This window comes from Cyprinodon tularosa, unplaced genomic scaffold (assembly GCF_016077235.1).
Source record: "Cyprinodon tularosa strain WSP-4 unplaced genomic scaffold, ASM1607723v1 ctg115, whole genome shotgun sequence".
Classification (NCBI taxonomy): Eukaryota; Metazoa; Chordata; class Actinopteri; order Cyprinodontiformes; family Cyprinodontidae; genus Cyprinodon; species Cyprinodon tularosa.
In genome coordinates, this window is record NW_024037948.1 from 1083804 (window position 1) to 1108627 (window position 24824).

Here is a 24824-nt window from a genome sequence, read left to right on the forward strand (position 1 = left end):
ATGAAACAAAAGCCATTTTTATTTCCATTTTCAACCAAAAATAAAACTGCATATAAATTGTTAGATTTCCTCAAATTTTATCCAAACACTTGGAAACCCAAAGACCACATAATGTTTAGAAGAAAACACTCAGAATGTTTATTTTCTCACAAATTAGAAACATGAAATTCTGGGCATTGGTCAGATTAAAAGAAGATCTTATGTGATTTATTTTACTTTAATATTTTTTTTTAACTAGCAGCTTGATGATCTTGGGAATAGAAGTTATGCTTACTGCACAATTAATTTGAAACATGAATGGATAGATGTTACTGGTATATCAAGTTTTAATGGGTTGGAATCGTTTTCTTCTGTGCCACAACTTTAGAGGGGATATAAAATATTTAGACCCCTTTAAACTCTTTGTTTCATTTTCTAAAAAACTACAAAAAGTAATTTTTTTTTGTGGCAATGTTTGGCTTTGTTTTTTCTTTTTTGATAAACTTGCAGAATGTTGTACATTTTTACTTACATTAATGGGACATAAAATGAAATGAAAATGGCTACACTGGAAAAAAAAGTGACAAAATTAAAGGGGGTTGAATACTTACTACCCCCACCCCGTATATTCCAGTTTTTCTTTTTAATTAGTTTGATTTGCTGTTTTCATCAACTAATAGACAATAAAAACTAATGAGATAATAAGAAGTCTACCAGATTAATTCAAATAGAGTTTACTTGCATAAAAACATGTAGATAAATGTTTATACATTTTTTAGATTCAAATTCCAATGGAAATGTTTTCTTGATGGTTTTATAAATAGTGATTATGTGACTACATTTTTCTTTACATGTATTTCTGATCTAATATTTCCCCTTTTTTTACACATCACACACTAAGAAATTGAAAAGTAAAATTGTTTACAGTTGCTGGTGCCTCACTTGGTACAAGTGCTTCTTCTTGTGACTTCACATGCAAACATATTTGATTGTATAACTGTAGTGTTGACTTGTACGAAATATTTTTATTAAAAATGAATGATTAAAATCTTTTGTTGTACGTTAATCTTTTTTGAAAACACTTAAATACCTAGTAGTGGAGATTTGTGAGACCTCCTTAGCTTCTTGAATAGACCAAAGAGTCAAAGTGGAAGAAAAGCTGTAACATACTCAAAGGTTCATTGGTATATAAGCTATCAGCAGTGGCAGTTTTTATTTCTTCCAAAAACTGCAATTTGACAGGAATAACTTCTTCAACCTTCAAATAAGATATTCACTTTATATATATTTGTACTAGTGTGTTCCTCAGAATGCCTCCATTTGTTTTTTCACTTGCTGTTGGTGCAAATGAATTTATCCACCTAGGGAGAATTGCTAAAGGTAATGCCTATTCTACCTCTGTACTAATCAAATTCTCTTTAAAAGAAATGCAGAACATCTCCACAAAATAGTAAATCTTTGAGTCTTTAGAGACTTGCCACGTACTGCAAATGGAAAACACTATAAATAGGGCTATTTATATATTTATTTTCTTAGGATCAGAATCTAACTTTCGGATTTTGATTCCTGCCTCTATTCTATTATTAGACCCAGGATGTAGGGGCTCAACCTATAACTACTGGATTGGTTGTTCAGCACCACTCCATCTGTCTGTGTACTCATGTCCTATGGGAAAAAATGTCACCTGCCTCCACCGCTGGTGGTCAGAGGGCCGCTGTAGTGCCGACTGCATGGCAGTATTGCTTCTTTCAATCTAACCTAGGACAGCTGTGACTATGTAGTAGCTTACCACCACTAGTATTTGAATGACTGAATGTAGAGTGATGCACTTTGAGACTTGAGAAAAAGTTATACAAGTAGAGGCTTTTTACTGTTTATTTTTACACCCACCTTAAAAGACCTGTATTTGATATCATTCAGTAATGGTAAAGATTTACATATTTTCCAACTTGGAAACAAAGACTGTATAGTTTTGTATTATTTTTATTCATACATTTTAACACCAGAGTTCCTTTAATATTTATTTGTATGAACAAGCCTTTGTAAATACATTTTGGTGTTTCCATACTAAAGAAACGCATTTCAGTGGACGTCTCCAAACATGTAGAAGCTGGCAGTTAGACTTAGATAGACTTTATTGTAATTTTGTACACACAGTGTATACAAAAATACATTTTGTTCAGTACAGCTCTCAAGACATTTCCATCTTTAAATTGCAGCAGTGATCAAATGTAAACATAAGACTGGCATATGATTTACATCTCCAACATTCAACGCTTTTTTTTTTAAACCCAATTTTACACAACAAGCAGATTCTAGTCCTCTTTCGAAAAGCTAAAGACTCTTTTCTATGGCAGACTACAAACCCATATGTATTTAGTCCACAGTGTCTAAGATTGTGGAGAAATAGACATGCCTTTTGGCCTCAGAGCCAACTGAAAGAGTCTTTTACTGAATCCAACATTAACCAGTTTTTGTCCAGATGTTTTTACTTCAGGAAAAAGACTGTAGACTTTGCCCATGTTTAACTATCTGGGGATGGTAAATTATTCTAAATTTTCCTTTAAATCATGCAGAAAATGGTCTGTAAATGGATCAAAGTTAATCTAATTAACTAAGACATTGTTACAAGCAGCAAAAATGTGCAAATATCACACTGATCCATTATCATTGGTCTCCAGCTAATGTTACAACTTTAAAGTTAACTTTGACAATTAACAAACCAATTTATTTTCTATTTCCACCCCTCAACCCCCCCCCCCCCCCCCCCCCCCACACACACACACACACACATACACACACACACCCACACACACACCTGGGAGTTTTTTCATAAAATATCCAAAAATATAATCACAGCAGGTGCATTAAGTGGAAATGGTATAATTCCCTACTGAATGGAACATCACACTGATAGCTGTCAGAAATTTAATGCACTTATGAAATCACTTATTGATAACGTTGTTGTTGCCATAAATGGTAAAATACCAATGGTTGTAAGGGAAAGATCCTCACAAAAGCATGCATTTTTGTTACGTGCTAGTAATAAAAATGTTATTCTGGTAACTTTTCTGAGCTACTTTATCTTGTTTTATTGTTTATCTCAATATTTATTTGTACAGTGTCATTTAGTATTATTGCTTTTGTTAATAAAAGTTTATTATTTTAATAATCTGAAATCAGTTCAGTATTTTTAATATTTTATATGGAGGCCAATCAAGGGCGTAGGTTTTATTTTAACTTTGTTACGGACACTGTTGGTCTGATGTCATTGGTCCTATGCCAAAATATGCATGCTTGTATTTTATGCTTGTCGTGAAAATCAGGGTGTATTTCGTTTAAAGAGAAAAGCAGCATGTCTTGCTGAATTTATACAAATTTTATAAGCACTACACACACTAGATGCTGTTTATCAATGATTGAAGCTTAAATGGCTCTGATGAAAGTGGAATTAGGATATTTTCTCCACTTTGAAAATGTTTGCATTTGAAATTACCAGCGACTAAAACAGTAGGTAAATCTGTGCCTATTTAACAGAATATAGTCTAAATATGTCTGATTTCTTTTAAATGTTCTCTTTATATCATGAAACAAAGCGAAATAATAGATTCTAGGGGTGCCAAATAAATGTATTGTATTTACATGTGCACTGGAACTAGAAGAGGTACTGACACTTAGCATTTAATATATTACTGTCACTCTACAAGTTGTACATCTAGGCAGTAGTAAGTATGTTTAACCCATTTGATTAATTTTATTTAGGGCTGAAACAATTCATCGGATTAATCAATTATTGAAATAATCTCAAAAAATGTAGTGACCGTTTAATCGTTAAATGGAGTATAGAGGCTCTAAAACATGTCTTTAGCTATTTATTTAACAAAGCATGTTATGATCATTATTGCTTGCTTTGCTTAGATGAATACATTTGAATATTTGATTTGAGCATTAATGTAAAAATTCTAAATAAACAAGCGGAAGTGAATGATTGATTAATTCTGTTGTTTAAATTCTAACAGGTGTTTTTTCAGTGTGTAGATACGCTGCCAGCGAGGAGAAACTTGTGTCATAGCGCTCTCTAGCGGATTAGACTGTAAAGCTGCATGGCATTTTGTTTGGCGCCGATGGAGGGAGTCACTCCTGAGATCTTTGGTCAGTCAGACGACAGAACTTCCGGTCGGCATTTTGTTCTACGAGAGGAGAACCTCTGGATGATCGCAAAAATCGTCATTTTTCTCATTTACGGTCGAAATTGGCTGCCAACCTTGTTTATGTCGGCATAGACCGACTGAAACTCCGAAGAACGAATGTTTCCCCGCGAATATCCGTTGAAACATCCACCCTCGACTGACGGAAGAAGAACGAATCGGTCCGACCCGGATTATTGTTGATAGCTAGCAGGCTAGCTCGTCGGCTAGCTGGCGAGCCAGTCGAGTTCCTTCTGGAGGAGCTGCGAGAGAAAAGAAAGGGGGAGCTAGAGATACGGACTCAAACCAAGCTAAAACATTGCCCTCCCTTCGAACGCAACATCCGAAGGTAAATGCTAACACACAGTTTATTCTCGTGTCTATTAGTTTGGAACTGCAATTATTGAAAATGATGTTAATAAATGTGTTCTTGCGAGACCACCTACGGCGACGTTAATCGTTGACCGGGAGGGAACGGAAGCTACTAACTAGCTAGCTAGGTGTGTTTTTGCTCCGCTGAGGCGCTCGGCCCTCACTGGATGTCATTTGTCGAGCCCGAGGATTGGGCCGTTGCCACGGAATTGCTATACCCGCACTTGCCCGTACATGTACTCCGAAACACATCTCTATTTTTCTTAACTTGGTGGAAGAGGGGGGGGGGGGGGGGGAAATAAGCATACCTCAACTAGCGTTTCCTGGTTTTAGTAATATTTTAGCTCTGTTCCCTTCTATTTGAAGTAGCAATAGCATTAGTGCCGAACTAATAACAGTAAGAGCTAGTTAGCATAACTAGCTAGGTAATAAAACGCGATGATTGTTGTTAGCAAATATTACTCTTGCCGTGCATGGGGTGTTTTTTTTTTTTTTAGTTTGGATGTAGCTTCTGGACATGCGTATGATATCGCAATGGCCAAGAACTTCTCGGCAGCTTAAATATTGTAGTTTTTATGAGACAAGTGAGCTTTAGCTCGGCTATTTAGCAAATATGTTTTGTGTGTGTGTGTGTGTGTTTTTTTTTTAACAGATGCTTATGTTTGCTGTAGAATAAGATTGTTGTTATTTTGGGTTTTTCTACGTTTTGTTGTTTTCTTCGGCATTCCCTTAACTATTGTAGAAGTGGTTTTGTTTAGGACTCTGTTATTGACTGAGGACTCTACTTCATGTAAGCTGCAATCGCTTTACTGTTGGAGTTTGGACGTGTTTTTGTTTTGAATGAAAACTGGAGCATAGTAGTATAGTACAGCTTCTGTGTTTGCAGGAGGTGAAGTGTAACAGTTTGGTTCTGGAGGATGCACCCCCCCACACACACACACACACACACTCACTCCCTCTACTACCGCCACCATCACAGTGCATCTGTTCCTTTGTGCTGCCTCTTGCCTGTCAGTCTCACAGCTGTCAACCAAGAGCCAAGCCCCTGCGTGCAGGGTAAAAAACACAGACTGAACATGCTAACGCTACCACCTACTAATATACAGTTTGCATTATCCGTCGGTTAATCCTCTGTTACAGTCAGGTCGTGCAGAGTACGTTTCTGCAATTTACCTGCAGTTCTTGGCCTCCATCATGTGCTCTCATCTCTGTTTTGTGTTCAATAAGGCATAAAAGTTATATATATACATATATATATAAAAAACGTTCTGCATTTTCTTAGAAGTGTTAACTGTTGTGCATTGCTCTTTTTATGTTATTGTTTTGGTACAGAATGAAATATGGTTTTGATGAAGAAGGCAAAAAGTCTGACACAGATGTTTTCCATTTAGGAGGCTGAGGGTGCAGGACGTTTTATCTGAGATGTCAGTGAGTCTGCCGGAGACTGCACGGATTTCTTTTAAAAGGTAGACATGTCATTGTTGTATTTCAGATATGACCATCATGTCATCGTTGATGCTGCATGTGTTTCTTTGTTATTTATTGTTGCATTTATTAGGCATCAGTTTTCATCGTGCAAATTATGATATGGTATTGCTGTTAGTTTCCCAGTGCTGGGATCTAAATGTAAACCGTGTTACCCCAGAGTAAGTCTGCACATTATATTTTTAATGCTTGTGCTTCACATTATGATTCTTTTTATTATCAATATCACAAAAACTGCTTGTGCTGCGCTAAATATGGACAACGTAAATGTCACTCCATTTCAGCAATATGTTGTTGCTTGTTTGCTGTTGGCAATATTTACGAAAATGCTTTACAAACAGATATTATCAAAAACTATTTTTTGACTTCTGTACCAGCATTTCTAGGTAGATGTAAAGCAAACTGTAATAACAGCAAGCTGTTAAAAATGTAAATGATTAGTTCTTTTGGGGGGGGGGGGGTCGCTGGAAATAAAATCTCACTATCACATAAATGTTGTTTAGCATTTTTTTTTCTTTTGAAGAAATCAAGCAACCATTGTCACATTGACTAACATTATTGCATATTGTCTTAATGCCCTGCAGCTCTACCTCAGTGGGAAGCTGATCTATCAAGCAAAGGCATTTAACTGCTTTTTACATAGGACTCTCATTTGTGCAAAGTTATGGTAGTAGGTAACCACTGTATATTATCATTTACATTGTAATAATTTAAACATTTCTTTGGTGGGTGTATTTAATTTGCAGAACATGTAAATTACCTCCTCGAAAATACGTTTTACACACCAATTTTTTGCAAATAACTGATCTTATTAAACACAGTAATTATTAGGGAGATTATATCGGGTGCAGAGGCTCTATGCCTACCAAGCTACATCCTTTTATGTTATTAATGTTCAATGGGACACTGTAGTTTTGCATTTAAATAAGCTCTCTATCGTCTTAAATCCTGTCTAAATGCCAAAAACACGAATAACTTCTCCAGAAATCAGCAACAAAATCTTAAGCCTAAAGTAAAAACAAATGAAGAAGTTTACACCAGAACCATGCTTTTAGCTAGGAATATTTCATTGGGTGTACACCTTGGCAAATTACACCTTTAGGCTTTGTGCAGCATGGGGGGCTGTAAAGTTTTAAATGTAGTCTCTGAAACGCTATTTCCCGAATTTGGAGGTGGAATGCAGGTAACGTTTTGTCTTTGTTACAACACTACTTTTGTCCTGATTATGGGAAGTATGTGTGCTTGACTAGAGGTGGAAATTTCATAAAGAAGACAAGATCATTTTTAGGTTCAATATTATGTTTCAGAGGTTAATTCAAACAATTAGAAAGTGTAGTGCTACATGGCTGGAATTAGATTTGAGGTATATGGTACAAACTGCAAGCACCAGAATAATAAAAGCAAACATATTTTGCTGCCAGGTTTTGACATTTTAATTTTTTTTAGGCATTATTATACAGTTACAGAGGAGTGATCATAGAGCTCTGCATCAGCAGTCCCATGTCTGTCTCCCTGCCAGCTCCCAGATCAGCTTATCTGATTGGTTAATGTGGCGCCTTGAGCAGAAACAATAAAATGTTTCCAACTCCAGCATCTATGGCCGTTGAAATTTTTAACATTTGAGCGAAGTTTCCAGGGGAAAATTAGGGCGTACCAAAGCCGTACATCCGTGCAATTTCAAATATTTTTAGTAAAGGGCGTACAATGTACACTCGTATGCATTGCTAGCTAACAGACTGACCAGTACAGAGCTCCATCACTTTTTAATTCAAAGATCATGTTATAGTTGATTTTGTAAGCTTGAAATCTATATGAAATTTTTCATTGTTTGCTTAAAAAATAAAGGTAAATATTAATTTGTGTCAGAGGCAAAGACTAAGTTTTTGCCATATGTAACAATTTTCCAACCTTTATTTGTCAATCCAAAAAATGGCGATAGATGATGTATTTTTTAAGATGCCTTTTTGGGCAAAGACCAGCACGCATTCAGCGCGCATCTTCTGCGCTGCTGGTAATATTGATAAACACCTGCGCACACCGACACAACCCATTAAAATAAACATACTTGTTTTCTTGTCAAGAATGTTTACGTTTTGTCCAGTGGGAATTGTTTCCTCTTTTCTAGTTCTATGTTGTTTTGAGACATACGTATTTTGATTGTTATTAATTTGTTTATCTTAATGCTCCAAATCAAACAGACTGAAAACTATCCCTTAGATTAATTTTTTCTTTCTTTTTTGATTGTGAGGGCACAGTTTCACTGGAGGAGAAAATGTAAAAATGTTTTTATGTTTAATTTTTTTTATTTATTGTGTTAAAATCAAATCCGTAAGACTTAGAGCAGCCTGTTAACCCCCTTGGAGAAAAAAAAAACAGCCTCTCTGTGGTTTTGCTGTATAAAAAAACAAAAGAAAACAAAACGGCTATTCTCAAGTTTAAGTAGATACATCACTGCTACATGATGGCGCTACACTGCTACATAAGAAACGAATGTTGAAGGGCTGAGTCTATCATGGATGTTGATAGATTCATCCAATCTTCCATGTTTAGTAACTAGATAACGTTCATTATCTCTCGCTATTCAGTACTACTTTTAAAAGTCAGCTGGCAGCTATGTATTCTGGGACAGTTCACGTTGCATTTATTTTTTAATGGATTAACATATTTTGCCAATAAACACACAATCTTCATCTTGTTAATCACTGCTTTTTGTTTTTGTCCATCTTTCTCACACTGGCTACACTCTCTCCCAGGTGCCAGGAGATGTGAGGACAGGTGTTGTCCATCGACCCCCTGATATACCTGTGTATCAACACACTCCCCCCGCCCTCACCTTCAGCATGAATGGGGATATGCCCCATGTTCCCATCACCACTCTTGCTGGGATCGCTAGCCTCACAGACTGTAAGTATCAAACACCCGTGAGGACATGTGAGTCAGCAGTATTCTGTTTGTGACAGTGTGGTTTTGACCTCATGCTTTTTTTTGTTATTATTTGTTTATTTATTTATTTTTTTACGAGGAGACTCTTCACTCTTTTTCTCTGAGATTAAGTCTCCTAAATCTTTTTTTCCCCCTTAGTGTTGAACCAGCTGCCGCTTCCTTCTCCTCTACCCGCCACCACCGCTAAGAGCCTGTTGTTCAATTCGAAGATCGCAGAGGAAGTTAACCGTCTACTGGGGTGTCGAGATGAGAGTCTGGCTTCACAGCTAGCCCATGGCCTTAACCAGGTCTCCACAGAGCACATGTGAGTGTTTAAAAATTAGTTGTCCTCACATACTGTTATTCGATAAAGAGCAGTAGAGTAATAAGCAGTAGAGATGCACCGATCCAATTTCTTTAATAAATGTACTTTAGGTTAAAAATCTTTTCAACAGCAGAAATGTTTACATCTTTATAGACATCCGTCTTTGGTCAGTTTGAACTCTTACATTTGCATTTTGGTTTTCAGGATGGATTTTGTCTTTTTGACATGATTTACTGTTTTATTAATTACCTTCTCTGACCTTAGATTAATCTCAGGTTGCCTTTATGAATATACATGTGTACATTCATTCGTATCGTACTTGCTGTAGAGAGGAGTTTATAAAAGGTTCCTAAAAAAATCAGCAGAAATGATAACATTAAAGCAAAAGGAGCTCTGGTATTAGAACAGTATCGGCATCTGCAGAGATCCAAATTTAATTGTCGGATTTTGGATTGGAAGTTAAAAAAAAGTTCATTGGTGTTTCTCTGATAACTACAGGAAGCCTGTCTTCACATTAACATACAATTTTGGAAGTTAGATTTTATGTGACACGGAGTCAGGACATCTTAATGGGGATAATACTAATGATTTAAGTGCTACTAAATTTACTTGATGCAGATATTGCATAAGAAAATTTAGTATATCTGTGGTTAAAATTGCTTCAGAATTTAACTGTTAAATGTATTAGATTTAAATAAATATATATACATGCTTTTGCATAATTGGGTAATATTTTTCTCCTGATTTAACTTTTGATATTTTCAATTACACTAAAAAAGAAAGGCTAAGTATTAGAAATGAGGATGCATTTTTAGACTTTTTATTGCTTTCCTTTCAACTGTTTATAGAAATCACAAATGATTAACAACAATGATATATTTTTTTATGATCACAATTGATTTTGGTTTTAAAACATTTTGTATTAAAAGAGACGGTGCTCTCTTTATAAAAATACAGCTCAGCAGAACTGGGACTAACTATAAATGTGTATAAGTTAGATACATTTTGACTACAAATTTTGATTTAAAATTTTTAAATGATCTTATTTTGTAAACAGCCATATCTAAAAAAATAAAAATTGTGTCAATATGAAAAATATCATCAAAGACTAAAGCGGTGCACTGCTGTTAAATGGCAAATCCAAAAAAAAAAAAAAAAATATGCTGAGAAAAAGTTGAAGACAAAAAAAACAGCCTCATATCATTGAAAAGTCCAGCTTCACATTTTATTTCAATTTAGAAATTAATAGTAACATTTCTAGGTAAAATGTATATAAATTTATTCATTATTATTGGTTTCTGGGTTTCCTCCTGTTAAACAGTTTTCTGTATAGTTAGAGAATATATCCAACGAATGTCATGTTTTTTTTGGTCACATTTGCATCCATTTCCTTCAAGTCAGTGATACTTTTTAAAAAATGTTTTATTTCGATTAAATATTTCTTTCTTGTCTCTATATTTTTGCAACTTTTTAGAGAACTGAAGGATAACCTGGGGAGCGATGAACCAGAAGGAGATGCACCACTGTTGCTGCAGACCATGCTGGCCAGGAACCCTGGCATTTTCAGGGAGAAAAGTATGGAAATGGGTTTAGTTTTGACTTATAATAAATCTTTTTTGTAGTTAATGATTTTAACTTTAATTTTGTTGTTGTTTTTTAAGATGTTATGCAGCAACCAATGGTACAACCTTTTAAGATCACCCAAAACTCCATGCATAGCCCTGCACAGTCTGCAAACTTCCAACCGGCGGCTATCTCCCCCAATCCGTCAAGGTGGGTTGTTTAAAAAATGCATCCGGTCCATATGCATGAAATTATTAAAGATGATATATGAATTTTTGTTTATTCCCTGGTACGTAATGGTGTGTTTAACATAAATGATGTAATAATTGGACTAATTTTCTTCAATGTTTGTTTACCATCTTTCTGTTTTCTGTTCTTCATTCTATCTAGCCGGTTTGTTGGGCCACAGACTGGTTCCAGTAGTCGGTACAGTCCCGTACCCAGCCCTTACACTCCTCAGAGCCCTGCACCAGGGTACATACAACAGTTCCCCCATCAACAACCCCCCAGCTACAACCAACTCCAACAGATACAAGGTGAGAATAAATGTCTTTTCATGTTTTACATTCAGTAGCACAAAATGGAGAAAAACGCACAGTGCATTTTATCTGAATGATGAAGAACTCGCGAAAGGAAAAGTTGTCTTAACATCAATATGTATAGATCATTGAGCTAATACTCTATTTGCTGTTTGGCTGTTTATTAGATGGAAAAATGTAAGGTATCAATTTTGATCTTAGTAGATTTGCTTTTTATAAACAAAAACATCCATGTTGTACCTGGAAAATGGGGAAAAACACAAAAGTGCAATAATTTGAATATTTTGGCTGTAATAGTTCATATTTTAGAATTGGTGCCAACATGATCAGAGCCAACTCTTAGATCTTTCTTGTGCTTTATATAGAATAATTTTAATTTTGTCCACCTCTGAGTTTTTTTTTTAGCTAATATGTTCCAGAATGTTACTATTTTTAAAATATGTAAAAAAATAAATAAAAAAAAAAGTTGTATGGTCATCAGTTTAGCAAAGACAAGTTTATTAGGACCATGAAAATATTTATGGGGATCATTTTTCACCCGTTTAAGGTTGTTTAGCAACCCGATCATTCTGTGTTATTTTGCCGGCTTGTAATAAATCTGTTATTGCTTTAAATTAAATCCTCCATATAATCATCTCAAAGTTTGATGATATAGAAATAAGCCTTTACAAATTTTGTTCTTTATATTTTAGCGTCAGTAACGAGTCCCATGGTGCCAGGTGGGATACGAAATATCCAAGAAGGCAAAGTATCAGGGCAGCTACCCAATGCTCCCAATCACCATTCAGACAGACATGGTACAGACGACTACATGAATATTGTCCAGCGGCTGGGAAGTGAGGTACCCCTGATTTAATTACAACAGCTCAAAAAAATTAAGGGAACACGTAAACAACACAATAAAACTTCAGTTAAATCAAACTTCTGTGAAATCAAACTTTCCACTGAGTTTCACATGTTGTTTTTCATATGGAATAGGCAGCATTTGAGATTTTTGGGCATTAGCAAGAAACACTCAATAAAAGAGTGGTTTTGCAGTTGAGGACCACAGACAGCTTACCAGTATCTACACTTTCTGTCTGATGTTTTGGTCACTTTTGAATGTTGGTGGTGCTTTTACAATTGTGGAAGCATGAGATGGACTCTACAACCCACATAAGTGGCTTAGGTAGTGCAGCTCATCCAGGATGGCACATCAATGTGAGCTGTGGCAAGAGGTTTTGCTGTTCCTGTCAGGGTAGTGTCCATAGGCTGGAGGCGTTAATAGGAGACAGACCAGTACACCACGAGATGTGGAAGAGGCCGTAGGAGGGCATCAACCCAGCAGTAGGACCGCCACCTCTGCATCTGTGCAGGGAAGAATAGGCGGAGCGCTTCCAGAGCCCTGCAAAATGACCTGCAGCAGGCCACAAATGTGCATGCTTCTGCACAAGCCTCGTGTGTCTGGAGTGTGTTAGCAGTTCCCGCAAGATAAAGGTATTGAAACTATGAACTGGCCCGCCTGTTCCCCAGACCTGAACCTGATTGAGCACATCTGGGACATCATGTCTCAATCATCCACCAACATAACATTTCACCAAAGACTGTCCAGGAGTTAGCATATGCTTTAAGCCAGTTCTGGGAGGAGATCCTTCAGGAGACCATCTTCCACCTCATTAGAAGCATGCCAGGCATTGTAGGGAAGCCATACAGGCACGTGGAGGCCACACACAATACTGAGCCTTGTTTTGTCCTGTTTTAAGGACATTATATCAAAGTAGGAACAACCTGTACTGTTGTGTGTTTTTGCACTTTAATTTTGTACGTGACTCCAAATCTAGGCTTCCATTGGTGAAAAATTTTGATTTCCATTAATGATTTTAGTTTGATTTTGTTATCAGCCCATTAAACTTTGTACATAACTAAGTATTCAGTGAGAATATTTAATTCATTCAGATTTTGGGTGTGTTATTTGAGTCTTCCTTTTAGTTTTTTGAGCAATATATATTGTGAAATCATGAATTTGATAAAGACAAAAAATGGATAAATGTCTAAATAAGTTTACGATATAATTTTTCAGGAGGGTGATTTGAGCATGAGGAATCCTTCCTTCCAGATGAGGTCTCCACAGTCAGGCTGCTCTCCAGCATCGAGTGAAGGAACCCCCAAACGTAAGGGTTCTTGAACATAGTCTTCTTTATGAATCACTTGGAAACTCCAGTTAGGGTTTAATTGTTGTATATAGATTTAGTAACATCATCAGTAAATATATAGTCGTATGGACAGTAAAAATGAATTCCCCCAAAAAAACAAGCTTCTCTCTTTTTGTTGCTTGAATTTAGAGGGTTCCCGTCCTCAATTGATTCTCCAGTCGCCGCCTCCCTATGCTTCCTCGCCAAGGGAAGGTGGACATGACGAGAAGCAGCATCTCCATCAAAGAAAGAAAGCTCCTACAGTAAAAGAGGAGAAAGATATGTATGACATAGTTAGCTCTCCAAACAAGGACTCCACGAAGCTCACCCTCAAGCTCTCCAGGGTTAAATCTAATGAATCCGATCCACCAGGTATTAACTAACTAAAGTTATTTAAAGTTATTTATTATACTTTAAACTGTGCTAAAACTGGTATTCAGGAAAGTTTTGTTTGTTTTTTTTAGGCTTTTCATCTTTGTGTTGTGTTTGATTTCTCAGGTGACGTTGGGTCGGGCATGGATCAGAACTCGGACAATATTGAGGCTGAGATGGGCTTTCAGCATGTTCCTGTCCTCCAGCCAAATTTAGCCGCCCGGCTGCAGCCGCAGCAGGTCCAGCAACAAATTGGTGGAGCTGGCGGTCTTCAGCCCCCAAGTTCACCCTATGATGAGGCGGAGCTCGATGCTCTCGCTGAAATTGAAAGGATTGAACGTGAGGCAGCAAGCGAAAAGTGTTCTAAAGAAGTTCAAGACAAAGGTATGTTGTTATCTTAGTATAATTTGTTAGTTTATGCACTGTGGGGGAAAAAACATGTAATTGAACTGATTGATTTTTTTGCTGTTTATCTTTTTATAGACAAGCCACTTAAAAAGAGAAAACAGGACTCTTTTCCTCTTGAGCCTGGTGCAGGAGGACCAGGGGCCCCGACTGGTGCCCCAGGGAGTGGATCAACAGGAGGGGCCAATACAGGCAAACTGACCCCACAAGAGGCTACTGCAGCTGGAAATGGTGCCAGCCGTCCCCCCCTCATGGTGAGCATCGACCTCCAGCAGGCAGGGCGAGCTGACGGCCAGCTCGACCCCTGTCTGGCCGCTCCTATTCCTGCCCTTGAGGCCCAACGCTGGCCTGAAGAACCAGCAAGCGGGCAAGCAGCAGTGGAAGGTTCTGACACAGCTTTGCAGTTGAAACCAGATGGACGACCGGAGGTCATCAAAAACAGGGTTGATAAGCACGACAGTAGGAGAGACGGTCGGGAGTCATCCAAGCACCGACACCATGACAAGTCGTCGGATAGACGCGGAGAATTACCAAAGCCTTCAAATCGAGGGGAACATGGACGAGACAGGGAATCCGACAGGGATAGAAGACATCGAAGCGAGACGGGTTGCAGGGACAGACGGTCCCCTGAGTCCCGCTCCAGGAGCGATCGAGATAGATCTGGCTTCCAGGCCTCCTCTGCCGGAGAGCCCGGTCGGAGCAGCAGTAGACAAGATGGATCCAAAGCGGCCTCTTCTTCCACTGGTGCTAAAATCCCAGATTCTTTCCCTGCTCAGCTCCTTGGAGGGCATACCGGAGCACTGAAGAACTTCCAGATCCCTAAGGTGATCTGGGCTGACCAAACCAAACATGTAGCCGCCTACCAATCATTCAGCTGTCACTGCCTGCAATCTCACGAAACCAAATCATTCCCCCGCTCACTCTTGATTTTTGTTTTCTCATTTGTGTTTTCTCATTTATTTTGTTTAAATTGGTTTTTGTTTTCAAATTCTGTTAACACATTAACTCAAACCTAACCATCTGTTGAACTTAGTTGGTGAATGAGTAGAAGTAGTTGGTGGATATATGAGAAGTAAATGCATCAAGGAGATATTCCACTGTGGTTACAGTTTGCTGAAATTTGGCCCGCAAAGCTAAATGTCTTCCTTTATTCTACCTGAGACAACAAGACATGTCTTTAGAAACCTTCAAGAGGATGTACACAACAGCTTGTACCATATGCTATATGTCTACTGTAGACAAGTGCTGACCCAATAAGTCCTGATGTCATTCAGTTCTTCCTTTTAAGCTTGTTTTTAGATGAATACTGGAATGCCTTCTCTATATCTCATAGTAAGTCTAAAATCAGCAGATTTAAAGAAACAAAGTCTTCTCAAAAGCCCTTCTGGATTTACTTCACTGAGAAAAAGACTACGCTTTTTGCAATGCTGATGCAGGAGTCTGAATCGGACATTGTGGCGCATACATGTTTTGCGAAGGTTATCTTGAAGTTCATTTCTTGATCTTTAGTAGTATGAGTGCCCATGGATGAGAGCCTTATAGTGCCCTGAAAAAGTTAACTACTTATGCAAAAATATAATATTAAGTGGTGTTCAGTCATTTCCTTGTGCATGGAACAAAATGATGAACCCCTGCTAAGTTTAGTGGTAGGTTTCCAGTGTTTATTCTGCAGTTTTTCTTTTTGCGGTTCTGCTCACTCTGGAGTAGCATCATTATATCTGAATAGTCAGGCTATTTGCATAAGGAGTGAACCCTCAATTGGCAGCCTCACAGACATGCTGCCCATAGCTTTCCAGTTGTTAAGCTAGTTACTATTACCTGTGGTCTTACTTTTTTTGTCCGAAAATTGGCTTTCTTTTTTTATTTATTTAATTTTTAATTGAATTAAATTATTTTTATTTTTTGTGGATAACAAGATTTACCTGCTGACTAATTTGTGTTAGAATTAGTTGGAAATTGTTGGTAGCTGCTTTCATCCAGCTAGCCGGTAGTGCGCAGCAACATCGAGGGAAATATTTTGCTCCTCTATTCGCTGTGCAGGTGGAAAAAAAAAACTTGGGACGCTCTTTTCCTATTAAGAGTTTATGTTCATTTGTCAGCTTTTTAAACTGCTGGACAATTTCAGAAAAAACATGTTCTAAAGCTATTTTTGAACATATTATATTCATAGTAAAAAATTCTTTATTTACACTTTTCTTCCTTTGTTGCCATTGCTTATTCCCAATACTTTTCTGAGTCTTAGCATCCCGTCACTAAAACCATAAAGGCAGTCGCCAGCAGTCTGTCAGGACCAAATATATTATGGCACTAGAAATATGATAACCAACCAAATGTTGCATATATGCACTCCTTGACATTTGCATAATTGCAGACATAACCGGTGCATTTATGATTGTTATTGGATTTATTGTCTAGTGCATGCTTTTAGAATTGAACTTTTTTTTTTACCATAAATGGTAGTTTCACGTTTCAAACCAGTGTTCTTAAAATCTCAGAGAAAGAGCTAAGCCATGCAGCTTCCTTCTCATGTATCATCTGCATTTTTTTTTTTTTGCATTCAAAGCATATTTTAATAAAATAACTTATTTTATTTTTGTGATGGAGCTGGTAGACTTTAATTTTCACCAGATCCAAATGGCTATACATATAACTTTGCTAGTGCTTTGAATAGATTTTTAAGGATGGTCAAGGTAGAAAACAATCACACCTCATATTGTGTGTGTTTGTGCAATGAGCTCTTGTAGCAGTGTAATTTTCTGTCATTTCCCTCCAGTTTTTACATTTAACTTAAATAATGAGAAAGTGGAACATCTCTTTATGTATTTATTCTTGGGTTTCTGGGAATTAACATCAAAATCACAAACATCAGTTTGAATCATTGTTATATATTTTTTTGTTTGATATACACTTCTAAATTTTTCCCTTTAGATTTTTATTATCAGTTTGAAATTATCTCAAAATGTGATCATAGGCATTGAAACTTGAAATTAACCTTTTTTTCTTTCTTTTTCTAGATCAATCGGGACCGTGAGAACAGTGAGTCAACTGAAAGTCAGATGTGGGGCCAGCCTAAGGTCAAACTAGAGAGACTAGGTTTGGTGAAGGACTTTGAGAAGCGACCCAAGCCTGTTGTGGTGTTAAAAAAGCTCTCGGTGGACCAGATTCAGAGAATCATTCGGCACAGCAAGTCAAAGAACAGGTTCTCTGGAAAGTCTGGAAAAAGTAAGGAACAGCCAAGCTGCAGTACATTTTACGTTTTTAACTATTCTTACTTTCTTTTTCTTTTTTTTAACCAATTAAATTTTATTTGCTCACAAAAACACTACTATCAAATGTTTAGGTGGTATGGATCCAGAGGTTTTAAAGGAGCTCCCCCCGGAGTTACTAGAAGAAATTGAGTCGACCATGCCAATGTATGAGAGGGTAAAAATGAACAAGAGGAAACGAAGTACCGTTAATGAGAAGCCTAAATATGCTGAAGTCAGCTCAGATGAAGACTATGATGCAAACGGAGAGTGTGAGTTCATTTGTTTCTTCTGTCTTTTTGTTGTTCTGATATAATTATATAGGATATTTTTCTTTGAAGTATAGTATTGTAGTATAACACTCATTTTAGCTGAAAACAGAAAAACAAATGCTATTGCCGTTTCTGCACATCTGTATTAGAAAATGTTTATAATTACGTCTCTTTTTGATCTATACAGCGGCAAGGAAGCGTCACAAGCGGGACAAAGACAGATCATGGGACTTTGAAGAAAGGGAACGACGAGGTTCTGGGGAGCACCGGAAAAGCGGGCATCGAGAAGGTCGGCGAGGTTCCGGCAGCCGCTACCGCGACTCCTCTGAAGAAGATTCACCTCCACCCAGCATGAGTGAAAGTACGCAATCGCATTTGACGAGTTTGTTTTGTTAAACATGTCTGAGAGAAAGGATGAGCACATTTTGTAAAAATAAATTCTGCTTCCATGCTAGAATACATGAAATGTTTTTATGTAAGGAAAACAAGTTAATTCCAGTATTTCTGTGGCTGTCCTAAAAGGAAAACGCTGACAGCAAGAATCTTTGTTTCTTATTCAGTCGCCAGAAAAATGAAGATGAAAGAGAAGCAAAAGAAACGAAAAGCTTACGAACCTAAGCTGACCCAAGAAGAGCTAATGGACTCATCCACGTTCAAAAGATTCTTGGCAAGCATAGACAACATACTAGAAAACCTGGAGGACGTGGATTTCACCACCATGGGTATTTTTATCTATTTAACTTACGTAATGAAAAACGTTTTAAATTGAATTTTGCAGTTTATAAAACCCATTTTCCTCCCCTTTTCAATTTTTTTTTCAATAAGCAGCAGATGATGATGAGATACCTCAGGAACTGTTGCTTGGTAAACACCAGCTGAATGAGCTTGGCAGCGAGTCTGCCAAAATTAAGGCCATGGGCATCACCAGCAAGGTACAGTAGACAAAGCCTGATATCTCTAATTAGAGCCATATTTATGACAGATGCTTCAAAAACGGCTCTAAATGACATCTGTTTGTGTAGATCCCATCAGACAAATTGGTGAAACTCCTGAACATCCTTGAAAAGAATATCCAGGATGGATCCAAACTCTCTACCTTGTTAAATCATGTGAGTGCTTTCCTTCTAATCATCTGCTCTTTTCACCATTAACTCATGTTTTCATAGTTATAGTGTTTAACTGTACACAAAGTGGATAAAGAAGATTTTTGAAAAAACAATTTTTTTCCTTTGCTATCCACAGGACCATGATGCTGAAAATGAGGAAAGGCTTTGGAGGGACTTGATAATGGAGAGAGTTACAAAGTCTGCCGATGCCTGTTTGACGGCTCTTAACATCATGACCTCGACACACATGCCAAAGGCTGTGTACATTGAGGATGTGATTGAGCGAGTTCTACAGTACACCAAGTTTCACCTTCAGAACACTCTTTATCCACAGTATGATCCTGTCTACAGAGTGGATCCGCATGGAGGTGAGTCACATCATCACTTTATTAGGTCATGAAGCAAATATCTGTTAGTGGGGCGATTTTATTTGGAGCTTAACTGACAAAAAACAATCATAGCTACGGAAATTAATTACCATCTTTTCTATCTGGTTAGGAAGAAGGACTCTTTCTTTATTTTAAAACCGTTTAACTCGTGTTAACAAACATATTCACATGCAGTTTTAATTGTATTTGTTATCCAATGGAAACACTTAGATTGCAGAACTTTGCATAGCGAAAGTAGCAGAATAATGACAGTTTTGCTCACGTTTTTATGGAAACATGGGCAGCCTTGGATAAAACATTTTGAAAGTATCTTTTGGATCATAGGAACCATAACACATTAAAAATACAATGGATTTATTAATCATATTTGGGGTAAAGAAGAAAGCAATTGAAAGAGTCTCAGAATGTGGACAGCCTTCATTGAAGTGCTGTTGTGTAAATGGAGTAAAAAATACAGCCTTTGAAGGATGTTACGTTAGTATTGCTGATTGGAACAAATATTTTTTTCTTTGAAAAAAGATGAAGCCCCTCAATTTGGACACAACCGTCTCTCAGGCCACTGGCACTCTGACTACATGCTCACCACAGAGAAAATATTAAGAAAAAGAATGATAGTGATGGCAGCAGTTTTAAATCATGCTCTTGAGTGTTTTCATCCAGAAATGTAATAGAAATTAAGTAAAAGGGATTTTAGCATTTTCAATGCAGTCTGTAACAGACAAGGCAGGAAGGATAAAGCGACAGAAGATTTAACTGGAATTGACTGAAATCATGTTATAGGGATGTTGGACACAGCACAGATGTTTTCCATCATGCTGAAAGGGGTTGCCGACTGAAATTTGTTGCAACCTCTTCTCTATTTTATGATCTGTCAATGAAACCCTCACTGATTGGTTTTTGGTCATGCAATGGCAACAAAAGTTTACTTTCTTTGTTGTGTTGCAACCTTGGTCGATACTCACAGGTCGATACTAAGATGTTATGATCCTGAATGTGGAAATCTGTGTTCCTTTTATTTGAATATTCCTGACTCGCATCATGCAACTTAACCTTATTAGAATATATGACAAGCAGAAAAGTATGATGTGAAAATGCTCTGGATGTTGTGTAGCTGATAAGTTCTTAGGCTCTTCCCACCACACAAATGTTATATTGTTCCATTGAGATAATTCAATATTTTGCTCTTGAATTAAGGTGTCTTTTTTTCATTCTAAATGTTTCTCATCTAATTGGTAAATTGTATCACCTGGTCAAGCAAAAATTGACTTTCTTATATTTAGTTTCTAGAAAAAGGCTGCTGCAGTTCAGGCTGATTTTTTTTTCTCTCAGTCTAATGATGTTTGCATTATAGTAGTCAGTCAGTGAGTGAAGTTTATTTTATGGAAATCATGAGATTTTATATCATCTGTACGAGGGTCCTCAAGATATTATAGATTTAATCTTTTTTTTAATAAATTCTCAAAAATAAAAACTTTTTTGTTTCATCTAGGTGGCTTGTTGAGCTCCAAGGCAAAGCGTGCCAAATGTTCGACACACAAACAACGTGTAATTGTCATGTTGTACAACAAGGTGTGTGACATAGTCAGCAACATTTCAGAGCTCCTAGAAATCCAGCTTCTTACAGATACAACGATCCTTCAGGTAAAAAAAGAAAGCAAAGAAAATGTTTTGGTGGTAAAAATGGTTTCACATTGCTAAGCGTATGAAGTATGAAATATATTTTCTTCCTTTGTGCAGGTTTCTTCTATGGGGATAACTCCGTTCTTTGTGGAGAATGTCAGTGAGCTGCAGTTGTGTGCCATTAAGCTCGTCACCGCGGTAAGCCTTTCTCTGAATGCCAAAAGCCTCTTCAATTGTTTCATTTAATGACTAATTTAAAATCTTAAATTTCATGGAAAACTTGTTTTTTTTGGCTGTTGTATAGTTTTTATTTTTATGTGTTATACTTAATGTTCGATTTGTGACACTTCAGGTTTTTTCCCGCTATGAGAAGCACCGACAGCTTATCTTGGAGGAGATCTTTACGTCTTTGGCCAGGTTACCCACCAGCAAGCGCTCTCTTAGGAATTTCAGGTAGTTGTTTAAACATCTATTTATACTGAGATGTGAAAATAAACTGTTGTATATACACACACACACCAAATGGTATCAAAATGAAATGTATCATTTTAATTCTTTATCCAGAATGTTGCCAGAAAGAGAGCAAACTAATTGTCATGTCTTCTTTTTACTTTAGGCTGAACAGCTCTGACCAGGATGGAGAACCGATGTACATTCAGATGGTGACAGCTCTGGTGCTTTGCCTGATCCAGTGCGTGGTCCATCTCCCTAATGACAAGGATGTGTTTGAAGAGTACGACAAGGTAGGAAAGAAGACAAATGCACAGAACAAGCAAATATATTCTTCCCAATATTTTCTGATTAATCTGTTTTTGTTTCTGTGATATTTAAGGTGGATCAGGATGTTCTAATAACCAATTCATATGAGACGGCAATGAGAACGGCACAGAACTTCCTGTCTGTCTTCCTCAAAAAGTAAGATTTCTATTTTTAACCATTCATTGTTCAATATTTATGTTGATTTTTCAACTTAAGCCATGTTTTATGTCATGATGGATGAGTCTTTATGTTGCTGATATGATAAACTATAAGTAAAACCTTTAATAAGTTTACTTATTTCCTTTTTAAGATTTTTTTTTAAACAAAAATTTACTGCTTGTTGCTTGTGGTTCATTAATGATCCTTATGTTGTGCCTCTTTTGTCTTTGCCTTCAGGTGTGGCAGCAAGCAAGGAGAAGAAGATTACCGCCCATTATTTGAAAACTTTGTCCAGGATCTGCTATCAACTGTAAACAAACCGGAGTGGCCTGCAGCAGAGCTGCTGCTCAGTCTTCTTGGAAGACTATTGGTTAGTAAGAATAGTATGAATAAAGTTGCAAAGTTTCCTGAGCTATCAATTTTCGATCTGAATATAACTATCCTCCTTGTTTTTCATATTTCCTGTTGTTGAAGTTTTTCTCCATTTTTTTTTTTTTTCTTCTTCGTTCAGGTTCACCAGTTTAGTAATAAACAGACAGAAATGGCTCTCAGAGTGGCTTCTCTGGACTACCTGGGCACAGTGGCTGCCAGACTCAGGAAGGATGCCGTCACTAGCAAGATGGACCAGAGGTCTATTGATCGCATCCTACAAGAGGTAAGAAACCCAGGCTAAATTTGATTAGAGTAAATTGGTATTAACTAATGTCTGGGTGTTTGGATCAGTACATTTACAGCTATATTACAAAGCTAAGAGATTGAGGAATTTTTTTTAGCCATTTTGCGCTTATGTGATTGAATCAGCATCTTTAAAACAATATTTTGGAGAATGTTCTGGTATCTGGAACCATTGGCAAACAGTATTTTAAACTATCTCACACTTTCCAGTCTGAAAGAGTATTTTCTGTTGAAGAAATGAAATGATGTCTACATAATTTAATAATGGTAATAATAAAGTTGATCTTCTTTTACTAAATGGAATCCTTTGCTACACATGAATTGTGTTTTGAGATTTTAGGAGGAAGCATTTGTCCTTTGGTTGAAGTATTTTCTTTTCTGGAGTAAGCCGACCTTACAATGTTAGTTTTCCCTCTGGCTGTCATTGGGTGGATCACAATTTATGGGAGGTGCTTTGAAAATACCTCCCATTCATGCAGTCTCTCTTTGTGACTTAAATGGAATGAAAACCCTGCTGGAAATCAGTGTTTCCATTCATTTCTACCGTTAAGATGGGTAACCATTTTATCAAGCATCTGGTCTTAATGTTAACTCTGACCAGCTACAGCAGGCTGATATGCAATTCTGAAGGTATGCTAACCTTAAAAAAAAACAAAAAAAACCAACAAAAAAAATAAAACTTTGATTAAGATAGAAAATTGCATCATTTTTAAAGGCAAGTAATTAATGTGACAAATGAGTGTACACAAAATGTGCAGCTATAGAGGGATTTTCCACGGTTGCCTTTAATTTAAAACGTATCAAATACTCGATCCAAAAAACACCCAAACTCTCCGTCCATCCGGTCCCTGTCTCCAGGCCGCCAGCTGCTCACAACCCGAGGACTCTTTCTGACAAGAGTTATGTGTTTAAAAAGAAAAGCTTTTAACACAAGAATAGTATGAAGGAAAACTTTTGTGGTTTTGAAACCATGTTGTTTTCATACCCTGGTACACCATGAAACCAGTAACTGAAACATTTCTAACTCTGACTGGTGTCGTTTTTCCAGCGGAAGTTTTGAATAAGGGTTTTATGAAGAGTTCATAAGCAATTAGATTTTATTTACTAAGGTGTAAACACAACACATGGTGCCTCAAGCAATCTTACAATTTGAAGAAAAAAAGGCATATCAATATAATTGTATGGACAGATTGTAAATGAAATGAAGAACATATATCAGTTCCGGTTTTCGAAAGGAAAGCTGGCCAAGTCTGGCTGCCGGCAGCCGACTCTAATTTAGTTAAAAATATGTTAAAAGTAGACAGGGAACTTTAAAGACACGAGTATCAATCATTTAGAGAAAATACAATTTTAACCATCAAAAAAAAAAATCTAAATGAGTATTGCTTCGAATAGTAAGCAGCCAGTCAATCCAAAAACAAAAACAGTGTGATGCTGGTAACGTTCGCAAATAAAACTGATCAATATAAAGTGAAAACAAGGAACCAACAAACTGATTACCTAAAGGCTGATTATTTAAATCAGCTTGTGTATTATTAATGTTAACATTTACAAAAACATGCTTACCATGCTCCGTCTTATGGAGATATATGCTAAATTTAGGATCCTCTAACCACTTTTGATTAAATCCACTACTAGTCTGTAAAAAAAAAAAAAAAAAAAAAAAAATCTATATATATATATATATATATATAAATAACACTTAGAATATAGGGGGGGGACGCAACAGTCGATTTCTGAAAATACTCCACTGTACCTTTAAAAAAAACCTTGTCAATGTTTTCTTTCTAAATAAAAGATCTGCACTCTGGAGACCAGTTCTGCTATGTCTTAAGCATCATCCTCCAGGATAAACTAGTCTGTATTAATACTAAATTTATTGTCAGAGTTATCATTTAAAGGTACCACTGAATGCTTTTTAAAAGAACCTAAACTAAGAATAAAATGCTTTTTTTATTTTAGCATTGTTATTTTTACCTTCATGCTTATATTTTACCTTTGTTTTTAATGATCAGCGTGTGACATTATTACTCTGTGGTTGTCTAGTCTCAGGGCACAGATGAAACGCAGCAGCTGCAGAAAGCTTTACTGGACTATCTGGAAGAGAACGCTGAGACGGATCCTTCTCTGGTGGTGGGTTTGAATCGGACTCAGTAGTGTTGATGGAAATCTTTTTCCATTTGCTGAACAACACATTGAAGCATGAAACTTAATTTTAAAAATAAGAATGTTTTCAATACAAAAAGAAATATCCTGCACAGTAAGAACATGCAAAACCT

General features: G+C 36.8%; 1 protein-coding gene across 4 annotated transcripts in view; it reads left to right on the forward strand.

Annotated features, from left to right (window-relative positions):
- Positions 1–4125: 4125 nt before the first annotated feature.
- The window catches only part of nipbla (NIPBL cohesin loading factor a), a 31559-nt gene continuing 10860 nt past the window's right edge, over positions 4126–24824 (forward strand). The window contains exons 1-27 of one of the 4 annotated variants that reach the window (XM_038305889.1): positions 4126–4515; positions 5930–6004; positions 8777–8927; positions 9105–9270; positions 10745–10845; positions 10932–11043; positions 11224–11369; positions 12065–12213; positions 13432–13522; positions 13694–13915; positions 14042–14299; positions 14399–15144; positions 17335–17542; positions 17661–17837; positions 18025–18198; positions 18398–18559; positions 18663–18769; positions 18860–18946; positions 19080–19311; positions 20822–20973; positions 21070–21150; positions 21305–21405; positions 21569–21695; positions 21785–21867; positions 22108–22240; positions 22382–22525; positions 24592–24678. In XM_038305889.1, coding sequence (XP_038161817.1) covers positions 8864–8927; positions 9105–9270; positions 10745–10845; positions 10932–11043; positions 11224–11369; positions 12065–12213; positions 13432–13522; positions 13694–13915; positions 14042–14299; positions 14399–15144; positions 17335–17542; positions 17661–17837; positions 18025–18198; positions 18398–18559; positions 18663–18769; positions 18860–18946; positions 19080–19311; positions 20822–20973; positions 21070–21150; positions 21305–21405; positions 21569–21695; positions 21785–21867; positions 22108–22240; positions 22382–22525; positions 24592–24678 — 4110 coding nt within the window. In that variant the 5' untranslated portion in view covers positions 4126–4515; positions 5930–6004; positions 8777–8863. The remainder of the gene's footprint in view (positions 4516–5929; positions 6005–8776; positions 8928–9104; positions 9271–10744; positions 10846–10931; positions 11044–11223; positions 11370–12064; positions 12214–13431; positions 13523–13693; positions 13916–14041; positions 14300–14398; positions 15145–17334; positions 17543–17660; positions 17838–18024; positions 18199–18397; positions 18560–18662; positions 18770–18859; positions 18947–19079; positions 19312–20821; positions 20974–21069; positions 21151–21304; positions 21406–21568; positions 21696–21784; positions 21868–22107; positions 22241–22381; positions 22526–24591; positions 24679–24824) is intronic. The other 3 variants (XM_038305905.1, XM_038305912.1, XM_038305899.1) reach the window with 3 other exon arrangements.